The sequence below is a fragment of the Heloderma suspectum genome, chromosome 2, assembly GCF_057233095.1.
Source record: "Heloderma suspectum isolate Gila_16-S chromosome 2, 16-S_ref, whole genome shotgun sequence".
In the NCBI taxonomy this organism is placed as follows: domain Eukaryota; kingdom Metazoa; phylum Chordata; class Lepidosauria; order Squamata; family Helodermatidae; genus Heloderma; species Heloderma suspectum.
Window position 1 is genome coordinate 162,572,544 of NC_139459.1, and position 20,450 is coordinate 162,592,993.

Below are 20,450 nucleotides of genomic sequence, written 5' to 3' on the forward strand. Positions count from 1 at the left end.
TTTAAAGGTACCCCTGCAGAAAATTGCAGGTGGGGGTGGTGAAATCCAAGCCCCCTCCCCAAGGACTGCAGGGGCAACACAGTCCTGGGCAGGGAGTTGGATTTGGTCCTCCCACCCCCAATTTTTCTTGATTTCCTCAGTCTTGTTGTGCACAAAAAAGGGCTGGGGAAATAAAAAAAGTGGGGGGACCTGACCCCGATCACCATAGTGGCAGACAAGACAGTTTTCCCCTACTACGGTTCAGGGTTCCCAGAGGGAATACTCTTTAAGGTAGAGCACAGCACAGCTGAGCTGAGAGAACAAGCAATAAAAAGGAGCACAATCCTCTATGTGTCTACTCAGAGGAACAAGTCTCACTGAGGTAAATCCTATTACCTGGGAATAAGCCCCTTTTAGCTCAGTGGGACTTCTCTAAGTAGATATATTGTTTATTCATTCAGTCACTTCCGACTCTTCGTGACTTCATGGACCAGCCCACGCCAGAGCTTCCTGTTGGCCATCGCCATGCCTAGCTCCCCCAAGGTCGAGTCCGTCACCTCCAGAATATCATCCATAAGTAGATATATAGAGGATATCTATTACATTTTATACAAATATTCTCCTAGTCTTTCATTCAGAGAAACAAGACTATATTAGCAAAGCCAGAGTTTCTCTTTACTACTCTCTGCCTACCTAGAAACCTACATTTTTTGCCCAAGGCAAGAGATGTATCTGGGTTACAACCAGCCTTTGTCAGAAATGGGATCAGCCATTGTTTGTTCCAGAATCCTAGGTGCAATCTGATACCTGCAGCACCTAACAGACTAATTCATCCAGTCTGCAATCTCCATTTTTTCAGAGATCTAAAACACAGGCCTCTTTGGACTTATGTTTCCTCCCTTATCCCCCACCTATTGCATTACCTGCACTAATGAAGAGTTCTGGAGAAGTCAAAAGCTTGCACTCTTTTGTAACGGCTTGATGCTAGTAAAGGTATTGCGCAGCTGTGGATTTGGACTTCTCTCATGGACCAACACAGCGCTCTTCACTTTTTATATGTATAATGGCGTCCTAATATGATAAAAGTACAGCTACAGATTTTGGTCAGTTATAAAGGTGATACTGCTTTAGGTGCTTTATAAACAATGATGCATGTGCCCTGCCACAGTGACTGAAGTTGTCCCATGACTGACAGTGTAGCTGTACTTGGAAGTTTTTTCAGTATGAGCCTGTTCCTCAGTACTTGCTGGCCAGATCTTCTAGGCCTAGTACACTACTTGTACTGAGGCCTTCCCAGGAGATGTGATTGTTGAGCATGCGACAGCCCCTTTGAGCCCTACTCATAGGGTGCATTTTACTACAGGGGCTGTCCATGAAGGAACATCTTCAGTAGCAAGTGGCAACTGCAAATGTATGTTCCATTGGGTCCTACAAAGGCTGCCTGTGACAGCATGCCTGTTTGATTTGTTCTTCTGCAATCACCATCACTTAATTTTAAGAGGAAGAAGCCCCAACCATGCAAACTAGGACTGAGTTTTGCGGGGGAAGGGGGTTCTTTTCAAAAACCTTTTATCAGTGTCAATCCTTCACAGGGATGTTTCAGTAGTCATGGCAAAAGTGATCAATTGGTAGGTGTGATCTTTCATTGTCTAGTATTACCCCATGTGACTAGTAATAGGAAGAGCTGCCCCCACTATAAACAGACTTCGTTTTCCCCTTTAGAACATCACAGTGGTACAGAACTTGACCATCACATCAAATATGAGCACTGAATGGCTTGGATCACTTGAGGAGGAATGAAGAGAGGGAAATGGCAATGAAGTGATCAGTGGCTGTGAACAGCCATAAAAAGGTAGGGTTGAGGTGTCAGCAGCTGTCCTTAAGCCTTCTTAACTCTAGTTGTTTCTCACTGGTTTGATTACTAGATATTATAAAGCTACCCCCCATTAAAAAAACTGGGCAAAGCAATCAATCAGCCATTCTATATAGAGTCTGAAGCTGGTGTTTGAACAGATGCCACTCAAGGGAAACATGAACTGAGCTCTATATCTTGTTCAGTCCAAGCTCAACACCCTTCAAGTGTGGACATTTTGAAAACCAACGGAGTAAAATGCACACACAACAACAACAAAACACCCAGTATCACAAGATGCCAGAGACTTTCCACCAGCAGAATTTCCCTTTATTTTAGTTTATTAATAGGATACATAATGGAGGCACTTATCTCAAACTGCTGGGAGCTTTTTTCCCATCTAAAGATGAGGGAGAGAAGGCCCCACAGCCCCTTCACAAATGGAAACAGTAAGAGTCAAGAGGAAGCATATAAGAACAAAATGAATTAAAGTAGAAGTCCATGCCACCAAGCAAATGCCAGCTTTTAGAGAAGTGACCAGTGGGCATAAATGGCAGGAGGTTATGAAATGCACTTCAAGAGAGGGTCAAAAGCCTTGATAGTGGCTTTGGAGGCAGATGGACATTTACAGGAAGGCAACACTGGTTATTAGGGTGGACAGCATAGAATTCAAGCAGTAAAGGCACAAAGTTAGCACGGTCTATAGAGGGGTCATATCCTCAGGACATGAAGCAAGCAACTACTGCTCCAGGTCAGGTAGAAAGGGAAGAGGCCAGTGGAAGGAAACAGTTAAGGCAGATGGTGTGTGTGTGTTGCTGTTGCTTACATCTTGTCTCAGGAAGGGCTGAGGTATCCCTGATAGGGGCGCGGGTGGGCAGGGTTAACTGATCATTCCTTTTTTTTTATTTAATCTAGAATTTATACAAGTAAGTATTAATACAGTCTGTCTTTATGAAGAAATATATACAACCACAGCCCAGGGAGGGCAGAGTGCTTTACTAGTCCTGTTGCAAAGGCTCCAGTATTGCTCCACAAACTCTCAGAGATGGAGCAGCCAACCCCCCATGCCCCCCAAAAAAAACCTCGGTTGAGAGAGCAGAGACTCCTATAGGCGCTTCTGTGGGATAGTGGGCCCTTCCAGCATTAATGCCATGCAACCTATTCCTGTACACTGTTTGCCATGAAGGACCTGCCTCAGCCTAGAGGCAGAGGTAAGCTGCAGTACAGCTGTTCTCAAGAAAAGAATGAATTTCTTGCATGGGGCAAAGTCTCTTGTGAACAGGGATGGAGAGCCTTTCTACAGGAAGGATCCATGCAGAGGATCACAGCCCTGACACTCACCCCACTTCTCCACATGGGGTTGGGCTGTTTACAAACTGGCACAGTCAATCACAGTCAGCTGGTATTACAGCCTGAAATGTCTAAGACATCCCTGCAACTGGCCATCTGGATGTCTCCCTGGTGTAACAGAGAAAGGATCATCAATCATGCTTATTCAGGCCACAACTGGCAAGCTGAGATCAAATGCAACTGTTTCTGTGTAAGCACTGGTTGTGCAGAGGGTAGTGTGGCATGCACGTCAACATTATACCTGAGGCTCAAAAGCAACCCAGTGCCTTCCTCTTTCCAATTTTTCTGCTTGGTAAAGACTTGCTCCAGTTCAGTGAATTGGATTTATTAGCAATTTGCTATCTGTAGTCCCATCATTTTGTTTTTTTCAAAGCTATAAAATGGAAATAAATTGATCAAATTTTGCATTTAAATTTAAAGGGGAAAGGAAAGGCAATCTAGGGGATATATATATATATATATATATATATATATATATAAATAGTACACAGAGATCCATGGGGTGGAGTGGGGGTTAGAGGAGGTGGTCAAGTCCAATCAACATGAATGGCAAAAGGAGATTCTATATGCTACGTGCAGCAGTGCTGGTGGAAATGCAAATTCTCCACTTTCACACATTCACAGGCAATCCCTTGGCAATCACTCAACTAGGGATCCCTTTCTGTATTTTCAACAAAGTGCAAAACAACTCCACAAAACAGAATCCTCCAGGTTCCCATGTGGAATGGGTCTGGTGTGGCCACCAAGAGGAGGCGGAAGAAACTAATCTCCTTCCTCCTCTGAGGAAAAGATTCTAGTCCCTAAATCCTCCCCTAGCCAAGACCCAGGGACAGAGAGGGAGCCACTGCAAGGAATGCTTGGCCTCTCAGAGCTATTTACAGATCACGGACCCACAGCACCCGACCCATGACGACTGCTGCTGCGGCTGGGCTGTTGTGGAGGTGGGGGTGGGAGAAACGGGCCTTGGCTACAGTTGATCAGTTGCAAAGAGCTCTTTTACACAAGAGATGAGGCATGAGCTCTCTCCACAAGATAGTTAACAAGCAATGCCGCTGCCGCCACCTTGCTGGGCAGTGGTCCTGGTTAATCTAGTAAGGAGGGCTCGGTTGGTCTGATAATGGTAGGCCGGCTCGGTGCTGCGGGGGGTCTTCTGCTGCAGAGAGAACAGAGGAAGAGAGACGTGAGCACCAGGAAAGGGGGAACTGGACAGATAGCACCAGAAAATGTTGCAAGGTGCAGCTGGTGCCCGCAGAGCTCCTGTTTGTTCTTATTGCTCCACTTCACCTGGGGATATTTTTGTGCCTTGAATGGCAAAGCAGCCATGACTTGTGGCATACTTAGCCAACAAATGGAGGCTGTAGAATCCTTCACTCGTAACTAACCCCCAAGCAGCTTAGGGCCACACAGCGCCCCCACCTGTTGGGAAAATGTTTTGCATTTGTTACTGTTAGTGGATACCTAATCCAGCTTGCCTGCCTCTGAGTGGTCTGGGCAAACATCAGGCAGGCTACGCAAGAGGCTGGACTGGACAGCTCCTCCAATAATTAAGACAGACCTTGTGATCATCTGCCATTGCACACCCTCATATCTGTTTTCTCCCCAGTACTATGTGATGGGGAGACATCAGTATAGATTTTTCTATAGCAAAACACTGTGTGCTCTTAAAAAAAAAAGCAATCCAAGTTCTGCACCAAGGCAACCCAAGTTCTGCAACAAGCTGAATACTGAAAAAGTGTACACATTATGAACATTTGCACGGCCTCTCATTTTTACGTAGTTTATTCTGCTGCTACTAACAATGTGGAGGTGGCTATGCAGGACACTGAAGCCCAATTCCTCATTAGAATATTTACTAAGCAACCCCTCTGGCTTCTAAGATTTCAGCAGGCATTGCCCACACACTGAAAGCTGTGATTCTCAGAAAGCTAAATTCTGTGCCATTGTGTGTGTACCATGTTTTGCAGAGTTGTGGCACTCATGCAGAACTGTGGGACAGATACAGACTTGCTTTCTTCTTACACAAGTGGCAAGAGTGTTTCCAGTGAAGGTACTTCCCCCAGCATCTGCATGGGAGGAACTAGGGTAGCCTTCCCCAACCTGGTGCCCTCCAGATGTGTCCAACAACAGCTCCCATCATTCCCAGCCATCATGGTCATACTGGTTGGGGATTATGGGAGTTGCAGTCCAACACACATCTGGAGAACACTAGATTGGGGAAGGCTTTGAACTAGTGGGAGTAGCTCCACATCCACCATGACAAGACATGTCCATTCTCATGAGATAGCATGACTGGACATGCCAGCCAAAACACATCTGGGGGAGACTGGGGCAGATAGTAAAAAATCTCAACATTGGCCAACACAAGATTCCTTGAACAGGTATTAACACAAATAAGTTTCTGTGTTTGTTGCTTGTTTGCATAATGTACACAGCTGCTTTAAATCATGGGAAAGAACAGAGGGTACTAAAACCCCATTCCTGCCCACAGGAAACCTCACTCAGCCACATTTCTGGCTTCTGTGACATCACCAGACATTTTCTACACACATCTAGCTCTTATGGCTGCAGAGAGAGATGAAAATGAAAGCTGCAATTCTCATTCTCAGGTAGCTAAATTCTACACCCAATACCAGAATCTGCACTTTTTCTGTTCTTGTAAGGCACAAACACAGCCCTAGTTATAGACAGTCAGTTTTCTAGCACTGCTGTCTTGGGGCACACCTCTATCTCAGAATGTGTTAATGGGATTTCACTCTCATAATGCACTCCACTAATCTCTAATGAGCTTTGAAATGGAAACGGCTTCCCTCCTTGCACAGCCTGCAATAGTGAAAGGAAAATGATGCTCCCCAAGGAAGAATCTGCCATTTTGAAGGGGTGGCACGTCAACACTGATGGGCAAAGATGGAAAAGCACCTCTTTGTGCCTGAAGGAAAGGGGGCTAGATGTTACACCTGATTCTCCTCCTAGCACATACTTCACCCATCCTAAGGAGGTTGCACCATACTAACATGCTGTATACTGGTTTCCAGTTTTCAGTTCTGAGTTCTTTCGTATGCCTATTCAAAGATTATATAAGGACAAAAGAAGTAAAAACCCATATGTTCTATAGCAGGGATAGGCAACCTGTTTGGGCTGTGGGTACACTTGGCAATTTCAGGAAACTGTCCTGGGAACCACAACAAAATGGCTGCCATGGCAGGTGTAGGAAAAGACAAGTAACCTGCCCAAAAGACTGAGTACAAGGCAGAAGTGGGGCCTGAGCCCCAACACACTACACAACTCTCCTTTGAACCCACAGTTTTCAGCACCAGCAGAAACCCATTTCACAGCAATTTCAGCTACCAGTAAGAAACTTTATTGGGAAAAAAGGGAGGGGTGGGGCAGCAAGGAAGGTGTCTAGGGGTGCATTGGTGCACATGGGCGACCCACTGCCTACCCCCTGCTCTAGAGCCTACAACACAGAGTATGCTGCAGCCCTGCAAGGCCAAAATGAACACTGCAAACAGAGGGGAACCTGAACTGACCCTTACCTGGGCACGCCTGGAGGGACGCTGGGGGGAACACGTGCTGGTCGTGAAGGAATCTGAGGAGGGGCTGAGAAAGGGTCATTATTAGCAATAAATGCACTTTGCGGTCCAGGGCGTGAAGGAATGGGTGGTGCCACAAAAGAGGAAGTGCCTACTGCTGATACTGGGAGCAAGGGAGGACCTGGCATGGGACCCCTCACAGCTGGGGGTCTCCCTGGTGGTAACACAGTAGAAGGAGGCCTGCGCTGTGGTGTTGGGCTGCAAAAGAGAGAAAAGGGAACCATCAAAACAAGTAAGACAAGTTACTATAGTTCAGGATAGCAGAATCCCAAATGAAGTCAAAATAATCAGTTCCAGTCAAAAAGTCCCATGGCAAAACGTCCGCTTCACAATTTGTATGAGAGAATCATTTTGGAAAACTGGCCCCAGAACCAAACAATGTTATCTGAAAATTCTACTGAATGATACTAACAACAGAAGAATTAAGAGTCTACCAACAAACTCAGATCAAGGATCATGTATCAAGTTCAATGTCGGAATCATATGCGAGATGGGCCAGATGTAGGTTCCCCAGCTCTTCCTGGAGTTCTGGAAAGGACAAGACTTGGACACATCACACTCATTTGCAATATGTCACTTGCAACTTCTGGCCTTGCTGGTTTCCATACTTCCACCCCACATAATTAAAAGCACATCTGGCAAAGGCCCCCTCTGAGCCTGTTCCAGTTGCACTGCCCTTCCTGACCCCACAGCTATTTCCATCAACTGCCCTGTAGAATGGATCTTTATGAGGGGTGTTTTTTTTTGGTTATTTATATTGATTTTATTAATGCATCTTTCTCTTAGGATTCACATCAGGAAAGGCAGGATATAAATCATTGTAGTAAATAAATCAAAACCAGATGACTAACATACTACAACTCACCTATGCCCACTGCTCCCTGGCTGCAGCCATGTGTCATCCACAGGAGGAGGAACTGGTGTGGAAACTGTGCTGGTACTGATGTCTCCAATTATGTGCAAGGCCTCCTTCAAGGCATGGTACATTCGCAACATGTCGTCCCTGCGCTGAGCCTGGTCTGCAGACTCCTCCATCAAGCTGTTTTGGTCTGCGGAAGAGTATAGGTAGGCTAGCAGCTCTGAGTGGATGAAATCCTTGGCCTGTGTGGGTGGAGAAAGACAGGCAACACAGAAGAGGTAATGCTTTCCAAATCTGATAGGCTGGACTTGATATATTCAGGGTGATGTCAAAACCCAAACATAGATCTTAGCCCTGGCCATGTGCTTTATCTGCAGTAGTGAGGGGGATGGCATTCTTGCTTCTGGCCAGTGGCCAAAGGATATGGGGTCCCTGGGATGCTGCATGCACCTCCTTCTTCCCAGGAAGACCACCCTGGCTTAAGCCATTGGCCAGTGAATGAGCTCCAGCTCCTGCATTTTACACTGATTTATAATTCTGATAAGGAGAAATATGGAGGCAAATTTCCTTTGCATTTGGTGGCAATATCCCTCAATTAAGAAGTCTGGGGAAAAGTCACCTACTATACAAGAATATTGGGATCTAATATTCCTATGACAGCTTTGGTTCCATTTGATTAGATTAAAAGATTGTCAAGAAAAAGTATCAGTTGAAAGTGTATATGTGCGCGCATAAACATGCGTGTGCGTGTATGGATTTGCTTTCTATAATTGAATTATTAAATAAAAATGGCATACTGGAAAAATGGTTAAACTTGGTAATTTGAGTGAGACAAGACAGAACAAGCACAAACACATTTATTCAGATCACCCCTCATTTATAACATTTTGAATGGCAATTCACAATGTAAACTTACCTCTTGACACCATGATTTAATACACAAATTCTGTATTAAATTACTTAACTGAAACAGAATTTTGAATAGATATATTTATATATGTAAATTCTGGCTATTCATAATATAGAACTGTAGTGCATTTGAATGTCCAAAGCTTTACAATAGCCCTGTAAAATAGGCCAGTATTATCACTATGTTAAAGATGGGGCTGAAAGAACAGTTTGCCTATGGCCAGATCATTGAATTCACAGCTACGGTGAGGTTTTTGTTTGGTTTATCAAATGTCTATTCTTTGCCATCCTCAAAAACCAATACCAAAAGGGGAGAACATGGCCCAACTTCCTGTTCCCCAGGCAACTCCATCTCACCTAAAATCAATCTTGCTCATCCTATTGAGGGAGATACATAAGCTTGATTTCAGACAAGATAAAAACACATGGGGAATAAGATCAGCAGGAAATGGCTTGAAGTACAGAGCCAGTGGCCACAAACTTGAGGCTGAAACAGATGAATGATGTCAGCAGAGTGGTGGAGCACCCTGCTTCACCCCCTACAACCCCCCCCGCAACACCCCCCCCCCAACGGTACTCACATTGTTTATCATTAGGTGCATTATTGTCTTTGGCATAAGGTCCCGGATGGATTTGTTGATGATCCCAACATATGAGTCAACAAGATTGCGGATAGTTTCCACCTGGCGCTCCAACTGAGGATCCATGGAAAAGGTGTTCTCCTGAACCCCTTCTTCATTGTCTACCTGAATAGAAGAAAACTGCATGTTATTAGGCAACTTATGAAAGAACCATTTTCTTTGTCATGCCCTAGACTAAGCATGCCCGGCTTCTCTCTCGAGTCTTTGGAGATGGCAATGAAGTGCTGCTGCCATTTCCCATAAAGCTTGGAGCTCCTGACTGGGCCCATAGGATCAGCCCAAAGGGATATGTGCTTTGACACTACCTTCAGCTCATCCTCTTGAATCCTTCACCGTACTCACATTAAGACAACTTTTCACATCTGGATTGTCACCGCCTTATCTATATAACGTCAGTGGGTGGTGGCCCAGAGGAAGACAGCTGAAGTTTCTCCCAACTTTCCAAGAAAACTCTACAAAAACCTTGGAATATGAACTACCTTGTTCAGGATATGGTGCCCAACATGACAAAGCCTGCTACTGGTGTCTTAAGCACTCACCATCAGCCAGCCTGAATTAGCCACTTGCCTGGGCTGGGAACCTAAGGCAAGAGTAGCTCCCAGCCAGAGGCAACAGAAGCTGCCAGGAGGTTCCTGGCACATTGGTACTGGTACTGGGCCATCAGCAAACCCACCCCTCCCTGCTGAAGGACCGAGGAAAAAATGGAATGTTTACTTGGTCTTTCTCAGGGTAAACACCAGCACGAAGGAAGGAGGCTTTCCAGCTGTCCACATCTTCCTGTGAATCACAGGCGAGTTCTATCTGACGCAAGTCTTTATACACGTTCCTAAATTAGGGGTGAAGGGGAAGATTGGGAGAATGACAAATCTCACTGAACCAGTAAGAAAAATTCCACACCACGCAATAAGAATACTCTAATAGGAGGATTATGCAGATTTACCTTTATTTACTATTTGGAGTTCTGACTAATTTCTATTGCACAACAGAATTTGAAATTGTAGGAAGACTTGAATTATGGAACACTAGTTGACAACCACAAGGGTCTACATAGCTAATCAGAACAGTTGAGTTTACTGAGTGCACCATGGTCTCCATTGGCTTTTTGCTTCCTTAAAGTACCTTAGATTGGGGTAGGCAGACTTCAGGCTTGCAGAATGGAAAGCTAGGTACTTTACCATGAAGTTCCATTCTGATTAGGTGTGCATCATGGCTTAACTCCTCCCACTACCCAGAAGAGGCAAGGAACATGTGATCAGGCTTTTTGTCTTGGTCCTGGCCTCTGTGGCTCCTTCCAGCCAGTTCTTTTATAGCTGAGCTTTTAGAAAGAGTAGTGATAGAGGAGCCAGAAACAAAGAAGAACAATGGGATCTTCTCAAACTGGGGAGAGGTAATGAATGGGGTACCGCAGGGCTCAGTCCTGGGCGCAGTGCTCTTCAACATTTTTATTAATGACTTGAAGGAGGAGGTGCAGGGAATGCTTATTGAATTTGCAGATGACACAAAATTGGATGGGATAGCTAATACCCGGGAAGACAGAAACAGAATTCAAAGAGATCTAGATAGGCTGGAGCACTGGGCAGAAAACAACAGAATGAAATTTGATAGGGATAAAGGCCAAGTTCTGCACCTAGGAAAAAGAGACCAAATGCAGTTACAAGACGGGGGAGACTTGGCTTAACAATACTACAAATGAGAAGGATCTTGGACTTGTTGTAGATCACAAGCTGAATATGAGCCAACAATGTGATGTGGCTGCAAAAAAAGGCAAATGCTATTTTGGGCTGCATTAACAGAAGTATAGCTTCCAAATCCCGGGAAGTACTAGTTCCCCTCTACTCAGCACTGGTTAGGCCTCATCTTGAGTACTGCGTCCAGTTCTGGGCACCACACTTTAAGAAGGATGCAGACAAACTGGAAAAGGTTCAGAGGAGGGCAACAAAGATGTTCAGGGGACTGGAAACAAAGCCCTATGAGGAGAGACTGAAAGAACTGGGCATGTTTAGCCTTGAGAAGAAAAGACTGAGGGGAGATAGGATGGCGCTCTCCAAGTACTTAAAAGGTTGTCAGAGAGAGGAAGGCCAGGATCTCTTCTTGATCATCCCAGGGTGCGGGACACGGAATAATGGGCTCAAGTTACAGGGAACCAGATTTCGTATGAACATCAGGAAGAACATCCTGTTAGAGCAATACGACAATGGAACCAATGACCTAAGGAAGTAGTGCACTGGAGGCATTCAAGACAAGGCTGGACAGCCATCTGTCAGGGATGCTTTGAATTGGATTCCTGCATTGAACAGGGGGTTGAACTCGATGGTCTTATAGTCCCCTTCCAACCCTACTATTCTATGATTCTATGTAGGGACAACTGAAGAGACAAAACAAACCCCCCATCTCTTACGGATTGGCACAGTCCATTTGGAAAAACATAATTAATGAGAGTGCTCAGCCTGCCACATGTGATATGGATGTCTCCTGTGCACTGAATCAGAATGGAAGTTCACGGTAAGTACCCAACTTTCCATTCCCATCCAGTGTGAGGAGACATCCATCATGGGATGTATAAACGCTACTATTTCCATAGGGTGGGCCCCAAAGCAGGCTGAACCTGAGTTTGAGGGAGAATCTGTTGTAATACTCTATGACTGAAGGGTGTTTCAACTGAGGCATATTTGTTCAGTTTATAATGCCTAACGCGAGGACCAAGTAGCTGCCCTCCAGATCTCCATTAAAGAAGTGATAGTAGAGAAAAAATGCTGAGGCAGCCATGGTCTTGATGGAGTGTGCTGTGGCACGTGGAGGTTGAGGGAGGTTTTTTTTAACCTCATAAGCTGGAAATATACATTCCTTGAACCACCTAGCGAGGGTGATATGGGAAGGGCTTCTTTCCCAATGCAGTAGGATGGATAGAAACAAACAGGAAATTGGAATGCCAGTTTTCCTCAGTTACAGTTTTACTGGCATTTCTAATATCTGGGATGTGCCAGATTTGCTCAGAGGGGTGAAAGGGGCTAGGGCAGAAGAAAGGGAGGACCAGCTCCTGCGTTCTGTGGGAAACAGTGTTAATTTTAGGAACAAAGGAAGGATCTGGCCAAAGTGTGACAGAGTCCTTGTTGAATGAACAGAGGTGATCCCTCATGTAGAGTGCAGCTAGTTCTGAGACCTTTTTGACTGATGTAGCTATGAATCACAGCACCGTGAGAAAGAGAAAATGTAGTGACAGTTTTCAACAGCTCAACAGGAGAACTGGTAAGAGCGATAATATCACATGCAGACTCCAGGTTGGGAAGCGATATATAACTGGAGGATATAGCAATGTTGCCCCCCGAAGAATAACTGAAGGTGCAGGTGAGAACCAAGTGGCTTGTGGCAAGAGAAAATAGGACAGCTGTAGCTTGTCTGCGAAGCATGTTTGCTCTGAGTCCCATGTCTAGCCGTATTTGGAGAGACAGAAGCAGTTCCTTGATTCCTGCTGCCTTACAGGCCAGACGCTTCCTTCTACACCAGTGCAGAAAACCCTTCCAAGTTATTTCATACAGTTGGTCGGTTGATGGTCCCCTGTGGGACAACAAGGTGTTAGTTACCTTGGCAGAGTAGCTTAGGGAGAGGAAGGAGCTTTGCTCAGTAGCCAAGTAGCTAGATGTAGCCAGTCTGGATCCAAATGCCAGACCAGTCCTTTTGTGAGAAGGATTTGAGAATACCATGGCATCCGGGGCCAGAATAGTGCCCTGAGCACTAGTGTTGCCTGTTCCTCTATGATTTTCCTGCAAACCCTGGCCCAAAGTGGAAGAGGGGAACCTAAAGAGCTTGCCCCTGGGTCAAGGGGAGTGGAGCACATCTATGACTTCTGCTGATGGAGCCAGGTGTCTGAAGAAAGAGTGTCTGGAGAAGAAGTGTGGCAGTTAGTTGTTGAGAGGGGAGGGGAGGCGAAGAGCTGCTGAAAGACTGTTGTCTCCGGAGTCCATCCCCCAGGATCAAGGCATTGTCGGCTTAGAAAATTGGCCTCTGTACTGAGGGTCCCCTGAATGTGCTGTGCAGTAACGGACACGATGATGTGTTCTGCCCAGAGGAGGAAGGAGAAGACCTCCTTGTGTAGGGATCCTGATTTCGTCCCTCCCTGACAATTTAAGCCATTGTGCTGTCTATTCTGACTAAAAATGGGCAGGACCTATGTGTTGAGGAAAGTGTTTGATGGAGAGGTGAACTGCTCGGAGCTCCAACCAGTTTATACTGTGGTACTTGACTTTGGGAACTCAGAGATCCTGGACAGGATGTCCCTGGCAATGAGTCCCCCATCGCTACAGGTTGGCATCTGTTGCCATAATTATGCAACGTGGCTCTTGAATGGGTGTGCCCTTTGACATGTTTTGTGGTGCTTTCCACCAGATCAGGGATATTCTGACTGAGTGAGGTATGGTGATCCTGATGTGATGCCTGTGAATAATTTTGGTCTGAAATGGGAAGAGGAGCCACTGAAGGGGTCTCGAGTGTAATCTGGCCCGTGGCAGAATCCCTAGGCAGGAAATTATGAGACCTAAAGGCTTGTGCTAGAAACATAAGGTCTGCTGACTGTGTTTGAAGGAGGGACTTTGCTACTTGACTGAGTTCGGAGTTTCTGTCTGGAGCAAAATGTATTATGCCCTTGGAATTGTTGAGAACTGCTCCCAAGTGAATTAAGGAATGCAAGGGTTTGAGGTGGCTTTTTGAACTGTATGAAGAACCCATGGTCCTGGAGAAAGGGCAGCATGAGCTGAAGATCTGAATGGCCCTTTGTCAGTGATGGGGGACCTCAGAAGAAGGCCATCTAGATAAAAGTAGTGAATGACCTTGAGTCAGAGGTGAGCTACCACCTCCAGCATGAGCTTGGAGAAGACCCTCGGTGCTGATGCCAGGCTGAAGGCCACTGCCCTGTATTGGTAGTGGTACTCCATGTAAGCAAAGTGGAGAAATCTCTTGTGCTGTACAGCTATGGGAACAAGGAGGTACATCTCTGTGAGGTCTACTGAGGATAAGAAATCTCCCTGGTGTAGAGCCTTCTTGATGGGTGCTTGGAGGGGCAGGGGAACAGATTCTATGGCCACTATCTCTTGGAAAAGAGCCATCGCTGTGGGCATTAGCTATTGCTTGTGGACAGACCTGGAAGAAGGGGAAGGAAGAAGCCTGCTTCTGGGAGTGGAGTGAAACTTCAGAAAATATCCATGTTGAATAGTGTTTAGAGTCCAGGTGTCTGGTGCTGTCTGCTTCCATGTGAGAGGGAAGTGTTGTAGCCTTCTTCCCACACATGCAGGGAGAGAGTTCTTCCCTGAACCTGGATCAGTCCATTCCCCTTCTAACTGTGCTGGTGTATCTAACAAAACAGGAGAATATGAGTCTCAAATATGCTCATGTGAAACTCTTTTAGTCTTACAATGCTTCCCTTTAGTGGTCATAACAAAAAATTGCCTTAAAAAAATTCAGACCATTGGTCCATCCAGCTCAGGATTATCTACACAGACTGGCAGCAGCCCCCCAGGAGGTCAGGCAGAGAAGGGTCTTTCCCAGCCCTACTTGGAGGTACTGGGAATTGAACCCAGGACCTTTTGCATGCAAAGCATGTGCTCTACCACTGAGCTATGGGCCTTCCTCGACCTGGGGGAGGGGGAACTTACTTAGCCATTTGTCTTGAGGAAGAGGAATGGGCATCCAAAGGGGCCTGCTTTATCTCTATTTCCTCCCCCAGGGATGGCTGAGTATGCCTGAAAACACAAGCACTACAGGCCTGGGAAAATGCAAGTGATTTTTTTACAAGAAACGGATGGTCAAAACAAGGCCTCTTCCCACTCTGAGGGTCCCCAGAATTGCTTGCATTCCCTAGTGAAGACCTCCGGGTTGATGTCTAGATCGATCTCAGGTGAGGCAGGAACAGAGGCGAGGATGCACAATCCTGCATCTTCCCGTTCGCGGGAGGGGGGATCTGCTGCAATCAGCATCCATTTGCTGCATTGTGTGAGGCTTGGTTGCTGTAATGGCATCTATGTCAGTGGGGCACGGGTGTTGGCTTTTGCCTGGACACAACAGGCCCCCTGGATAGAATCCTTGCGATCTGAAGCAGCAACAACCAACCATTCTTCTGATTCGAGTGGGGGAAGTGCTTTACGAGCAGCAGTTTGGGTCCAGACAACTCTAATGTGAGTTGCTGACCTTTCTTTTTCATTTCCAGATTTGGAGGTTTTCTTGTTTGTTGGAACCATCTTGTAGCAAAAGAAGAAAAAGCCAAGAGAAGGAAAAAACAAAAGCTCTCTCTCTCTCTCTCATTCTCTCTTTTAAAGCAGAGAACAGAAAAACTGGGAAAGGAGAGAAAACTCCAAGGATAGTAGAGATAAAGAATAGGATAAGACAATAAGGCCTGAGTTGAGAGCTTGTTGAAAGAGAAACTAGAACAAGCTTTGTCACAGGCGGAGGCAAGGAGCACACTCTCATTAATTATGTTTTTCGGAAGAGAGTGTGCTGATGCCTAAGAGATAGGGGATTTTGTTCTGTCTCTTCAATTGTCTCTACATTTTCTTCCTTCTTTGTTTCTGGCTCCTCAAGTGCTACTCTGTCTAAAAGCTTGTCTATAAAAGAACTGGCTGGGAGGAGCCATAGAGGCCAGGAGCAAGGCAAAAAGCTTGGTCACATGTTCCTTGCCTGACTTGGAACAGTGCGAGGAGTTAACCCATGCTGGATGTCTCCTCACACTGGATAAGAATCTACTTTGGGTTTTTCCTAGATTCCTGAGATCCACCAAGCCTGGTACAAAAGACACACACTTAGAATTAAATAATTCTGAGTCCAGGAATTTGTTCTAAGTACCAGAACCAAACAGAGTGCGCAATCTTTCCATGCACAAAAATCCACTGCTGGTTACCTCAAGCTTTCTTTTCAGTGGTATAATTCAGGGCGGGCAGCAGCAATCATTTTGTTGTTACTATTTTATTGATTGATTGATTTGTACCCTGGCTTTCTACTAAGAAAATGGAATACAAAGCAGCTTACAATCATACGTAAATAAAGATTTGATTAAAACAATAAAACAAATACAAATAATAAAACAAGCACAATTAAAAACAACACTAACAGAATAAAAACTGCATTAAACCCAACAGACCCCTTTACATGACACAGGCCTGCTTGAATAAAAGCATCTTGCCTGCTGGAACAACACCAGAGAGGGAGCCAACCTACCCTCCCTCAGGAGGAAGTTCCACAGCCTGGGAGCAGCCAACAAGAAGGTCCTTTCTCACATTGCCACCAAACGCACCTCTGAAGGTGGCAGTACCAAAAGAAGAGCTTCTCTTGAAGATCTTAAAGCCTGAGCAGGCTCATATAGGAGAAGGCATTCTTTCAGGTAGCCTGGTCCCAAGCTGTATAGGGCTTTATAGGTCATAACCAGCACTTTGAATAGTGCCTGGAAACAAACCAGTAGCCAGTGAAGCTGTTATAATAAGGGAGTCACATGCTTTCCATAACTGGCCCTGGTCCACAGTTACAGTAGTCCAAATAGGATGTAATTAAGGCATGCATGACCATGGTTAGCTCAGACATCCCTAGGAACAGGTGCAGTTGGCAATGCTTCACTGCTCCTAACACAAATGACATTGTGCTAGCATAGACTATAGTGAACACCAATAGTGCTTGCTGGTGTGACAGATTTCCCCAGAAAACTCATTGCACCAGCAAATGCTATTGCTGTTCTGCTAGAGATAGTTTATAATGGCACAGTGTCACTTATGTTAGCAATAGTGCAGCATTGGATACTACCCAATCCGAAGAGAGCTTCGGCTATTGGGCAGTATAGAAATAAATAAATAAATAAATACCCATTGTCAGATATCAAAGATCCATGCTGATTTACTGCAAATCATCCAAAGAACTACCAGTAGATCCAGATCCGCCTTCATCCTGGTGTTAGATTTTCTGTACTTCCCCAACCTGCTGCCCTCCAGAAGTTTTGGAGTACAAACCCCACCATCAGCCATCTGGGGCTGATGGGTTTTTTAGTCCAAAACATTCAGAGGGCATCAGGTTGGGGAAGGACCCTCTCCACTTTACCACTTCCCTCCTTTGCTCTACTTTCTACCCAATGTAACAAGAGAGCTGTCTGCCAAGCCTTAAGTAGATTTTGGGGGGAATCACTGTACTGAGCCAAGAGAAAAAACATATTTTGCTACATAGTCCCTTATCAAGAGCCAGCTCTGCCCAGCACAGCACAGGCCCTTGCAAAGATCCAGGTTCTGAGGCAACTCCAACCCCCATCACATAACATGAACAGCAAACAAAGTTAAACTCAGCTTGAATACTCAACAGGGAATAAGCAAGTATGTTAAGGATGACTGAAGGCAGAGAAGGAAAAAAATCAGTCAATACTTTGTCCATCAAGAACAAAACATTATTTTTGAAGAATATGACTGACACCACAAGCAATTCATCCAGGTACTACCAGGCTGTGCTTTGCATGTATCATTGCATTTTGCTAAGCCTGGATAGAACATGCAGCTCACTTCTAATATGTTTTTGTTAAATAAAGGACTGTATCCAATATTAGTCTATTTAGAGTAGACCCATTAAATGAATGGGACTTAGACTAACACTGGATACAACCCAAACTACTTGAACATTCCTCAAGTCTCTATCCTTCTATGAGACCAGCACGGCTACTTTTTACAAAGCTTTACATGTGAATCGAGCCAAGGGACTAAAATGGCTTCTTGTATGGGCCTGAAAGGAAGGCCATGTATACTCCATCACTATGCCATGATTCCCTTACCTTTGCTCTGTGTTAAAGATGGCAAAGACATGCTTGTTGGACATGAAGCCTTTCTCCACATCTCTGAGTTTTAGGTTGTCCAGAGGCAGCATGTACTTCTTTTCTTTCTCCTATGCGGACGGAGGGGGGAGGGGAGATCCACAAAGTCATGTGTGCTGATTTTGTTCTGTGACAAGAGCTCAATAATCCAGTAGACAATGTCTCTTAAACAATTGCTTGACATCCAAGGATACATTTAACAGTAAAGTAATCCTTGGCTGTTCCAGACTTGGCAAGATCACGGTAATGGCCATGTACACACCATGCCTTTAAGACTGAGATTCTTGTTCAAAGTTTACCCAAGTGACTTTTTAAAAACTCTTTTCAGGCTCTTAATAAGGCCCTCTAGTTGCAGCTGTATTGCACTAACATGCTTCATTCTATCCACAACTGGGCTGAAAGAAACCCAGTGTCCTAGTGTTCCACGTTTCTATAGATCCCATCATTGCAGCAGCCCAGCATTTTCTTTTCCTAATTGTTTTGTTCCTGCAATGTCTGGAAAAATGGTTTCATTCAATAGTTCTATGCATTTTTTTTAAGTGGTGTGCTTGGCCTACATCTCTAGTATTCAGATCTGGGGGGCAGAGTCTATCTAGCTGATTTGCAAGGTAGTTCTTTTGGAGCATCTCAGAATTGGCTGAAAGAAACATGGATGGCATAAAGGTAATAGTAACAGAAAGGGGAAAAGATATTGACATTTCTCTTAGCCAGCAGGACAAGAGGAAGGACTCCCATCACTCAGTAAGATGAATTCAAGGAAAGTCAGCACCTAGAGGGAGGAGCCCGGTGAAGGAGTTCCAAATCCGATTTAAAGGTCAGAACAGATCTTTTTCACAGTGTTGGTATGTATCTTGCTATAGCCACTAACTGCAATAATTTCACTTGATTGTTTTGTTGAAGGCTAGTTGAGAAGTTTAATAGAAGCAGACAGGGTTTTGCCAGTGGGAGTCTGTTGCAATCCCAGCCACCCATACTATTCAGGAATTTGGAGTAGATGGGCTAGTGTACAAAGAATAGACTTGGGAATGCAAAAACATTCCTGGCTACAGAACCCTGCTTTCTTTAACAAGCTGCAGCCTAGCAATGGTGAGACTCCCACCCCCCAAATATGAGTCACATGGAACAGACTCTACAAAAACCCCACATCTGGAATTGTTTATAGCTCCAGATGCTGTCTCCCTCCCTCCTTCCCTGCACACACACACAGAATCCCAAAAGTGACGTTTTCCTTTGAACAGAGGCCACAAACCTCCCCCCCCCCCGTGATTTCCTGAAAGGCCCCAACTATTTTCCAGACTGGATTCAGCTGCAGACTTTGCCACGTCACAGGAGACAGTGGATTTTTTCATGGAACTGCTCTACTTACAAAACCTAGGAAAGGAGAACAAAACAGAATTACATGGAAGCAAAGCTTCTGAATTCCAGCCTCGCCTGCCCAGTGTTCAGACTACCTGTTCAGGAAGCTACAAAGGTGTACAGTAGTCTGCACATTGGTTAGACTGGGCTTGGATGAGCACCGTTTCAGGGGTACTGGCTGTTCAGGTAAGGTTCTGTCCCTGCTTTGGGGAAGCAGATGTTACTAAGAATGTAAACCTTTAACAAGAAGTTAGCTAATTGGACACAATGGCTAATGCTCTTCTTTGGCATTTGGCAATCACAAGAGAAGATGAGTTGAGAGTCAGGTCAGGTTTTAGATGTAGGTTGTTTGATAGTTAAACATGCCTGTTAATCCCCTGCATTCTAGGAATGTATTTAGGATGAGTTTTCTAGGGAAGTGGACTGATGCAAACTTATTGTAAGCAATGGTTCAGTTTCACAGGCTTTGTCTCTCCTGAAGAGAATGCCTTGTTTAAGCTGGGCCTGCTGGTTCTCATCTTCCAGACAAGGCTCCCCCAGAGATGCCTCCCCACCGAAATGGACTGGCTGTGATTTGGGGGTAGGGGGAAGAAGAAAAAAAACCTAGCTCAGTATACTTTCTCTTCTTTTAGGGCAAAAGCCTCAGTTCTACGCAAGCTCACAAGGCTTTTATTTCCCATGGCGATAGATGGGGGAGAAAGGGGTTATTACCCAAACATACCAACTGCTGATATTTGCTGGTTTGTAAGATATAGTATTTCAAATGGCAGTAAACAATATGCTTTTTGGATATGCTGCTGTTTTACTGTTCTTTTACTTCTCTGGATTTGGAAATTTTCTTTATACTGGCTGAATGACATTTTCAAGTATTGTTGATTTGTATTTTTTGTATTTTAAAAGTTTATTAAAATGATATATTGTTGCAATACATACAGTGTTTTATTATTGTATTTTATGGTCATACTGATGTTTGCTACCTTGGCTGGACATAGTCCAGAAAGGCACCTTATAATTTAAATAATTAAGTAAGTATATCCAAACCAAATATAATTCTCCCTTTCTCATGACAACCACTGAAACATGGCTTGGCTTA

At 44.9% G+C, this 20,450-nt stretch overlaps 1 protein-coding gene and 1 long non-coding RNA gene across 5 annotated transcripts in view; one reads left to right on the top strand and one right to left on the bottom strand.

Moving 5' to 3' along the window:
• The first annotated feature begins 695 nt into the window (after positions 1 to 695).
• Positions 696 to 8,430, top strand: LOC146353046 (uncharacterized). The gene is made up of 3 exons (XR_014787948.1): positions 696 to 1,831; positions 5,670 to 5,787; positions 7,558 to 8,430. It is a non-coding gene; the product is annotated as an uncharacterized LOC146353046 (long non-coding RNA).
• DNM2 (dynamin 2) overlaps positions 3,876 to 20,450 on the bottom strand; it is an 86,245-nt gene continuing 69,670 nt past the window's right edge. For 3 of the 4 annotated variants that reach the window (XM_084835549.1, XM_084835546.1, XM_084835545.1), the window contains 6 exons: positions 17,963 to 18,072; positions 9,895 to 10,006; positions 9,121 to 9,285; positions 7,637 to 7,872; positions 6,715 to 6,969; positions 4,175 to 4,334 (listed from right to left, as the gene is read on the bottom strand). In XM_084835549.1, coding sequence (XP_084691675.1) covers positions 4,265 to 4,334; positions 6,715 to 6,969; positions 7,637 to 7,872; positions 9,121 to 9,285; positions 9,895 to 10,006; positions 17,963 to 18,072 — 948 coding nt within the window. In that variant the 3' untranslated portion in view covers positions 4,175 to 4,264. Of the gene's footprint in view, positions 4,335 to 6,714; positions 6,970 to 7,636; positions 7,873 to 9,120; positions 9,286 to 9,894; positions 10,007 to 17,962; positions 18,073 to 20,450 lie in introns of all 4 variants that reach the window. The other variant, XM_084835547.1, reaches the window with a different exon arrangement.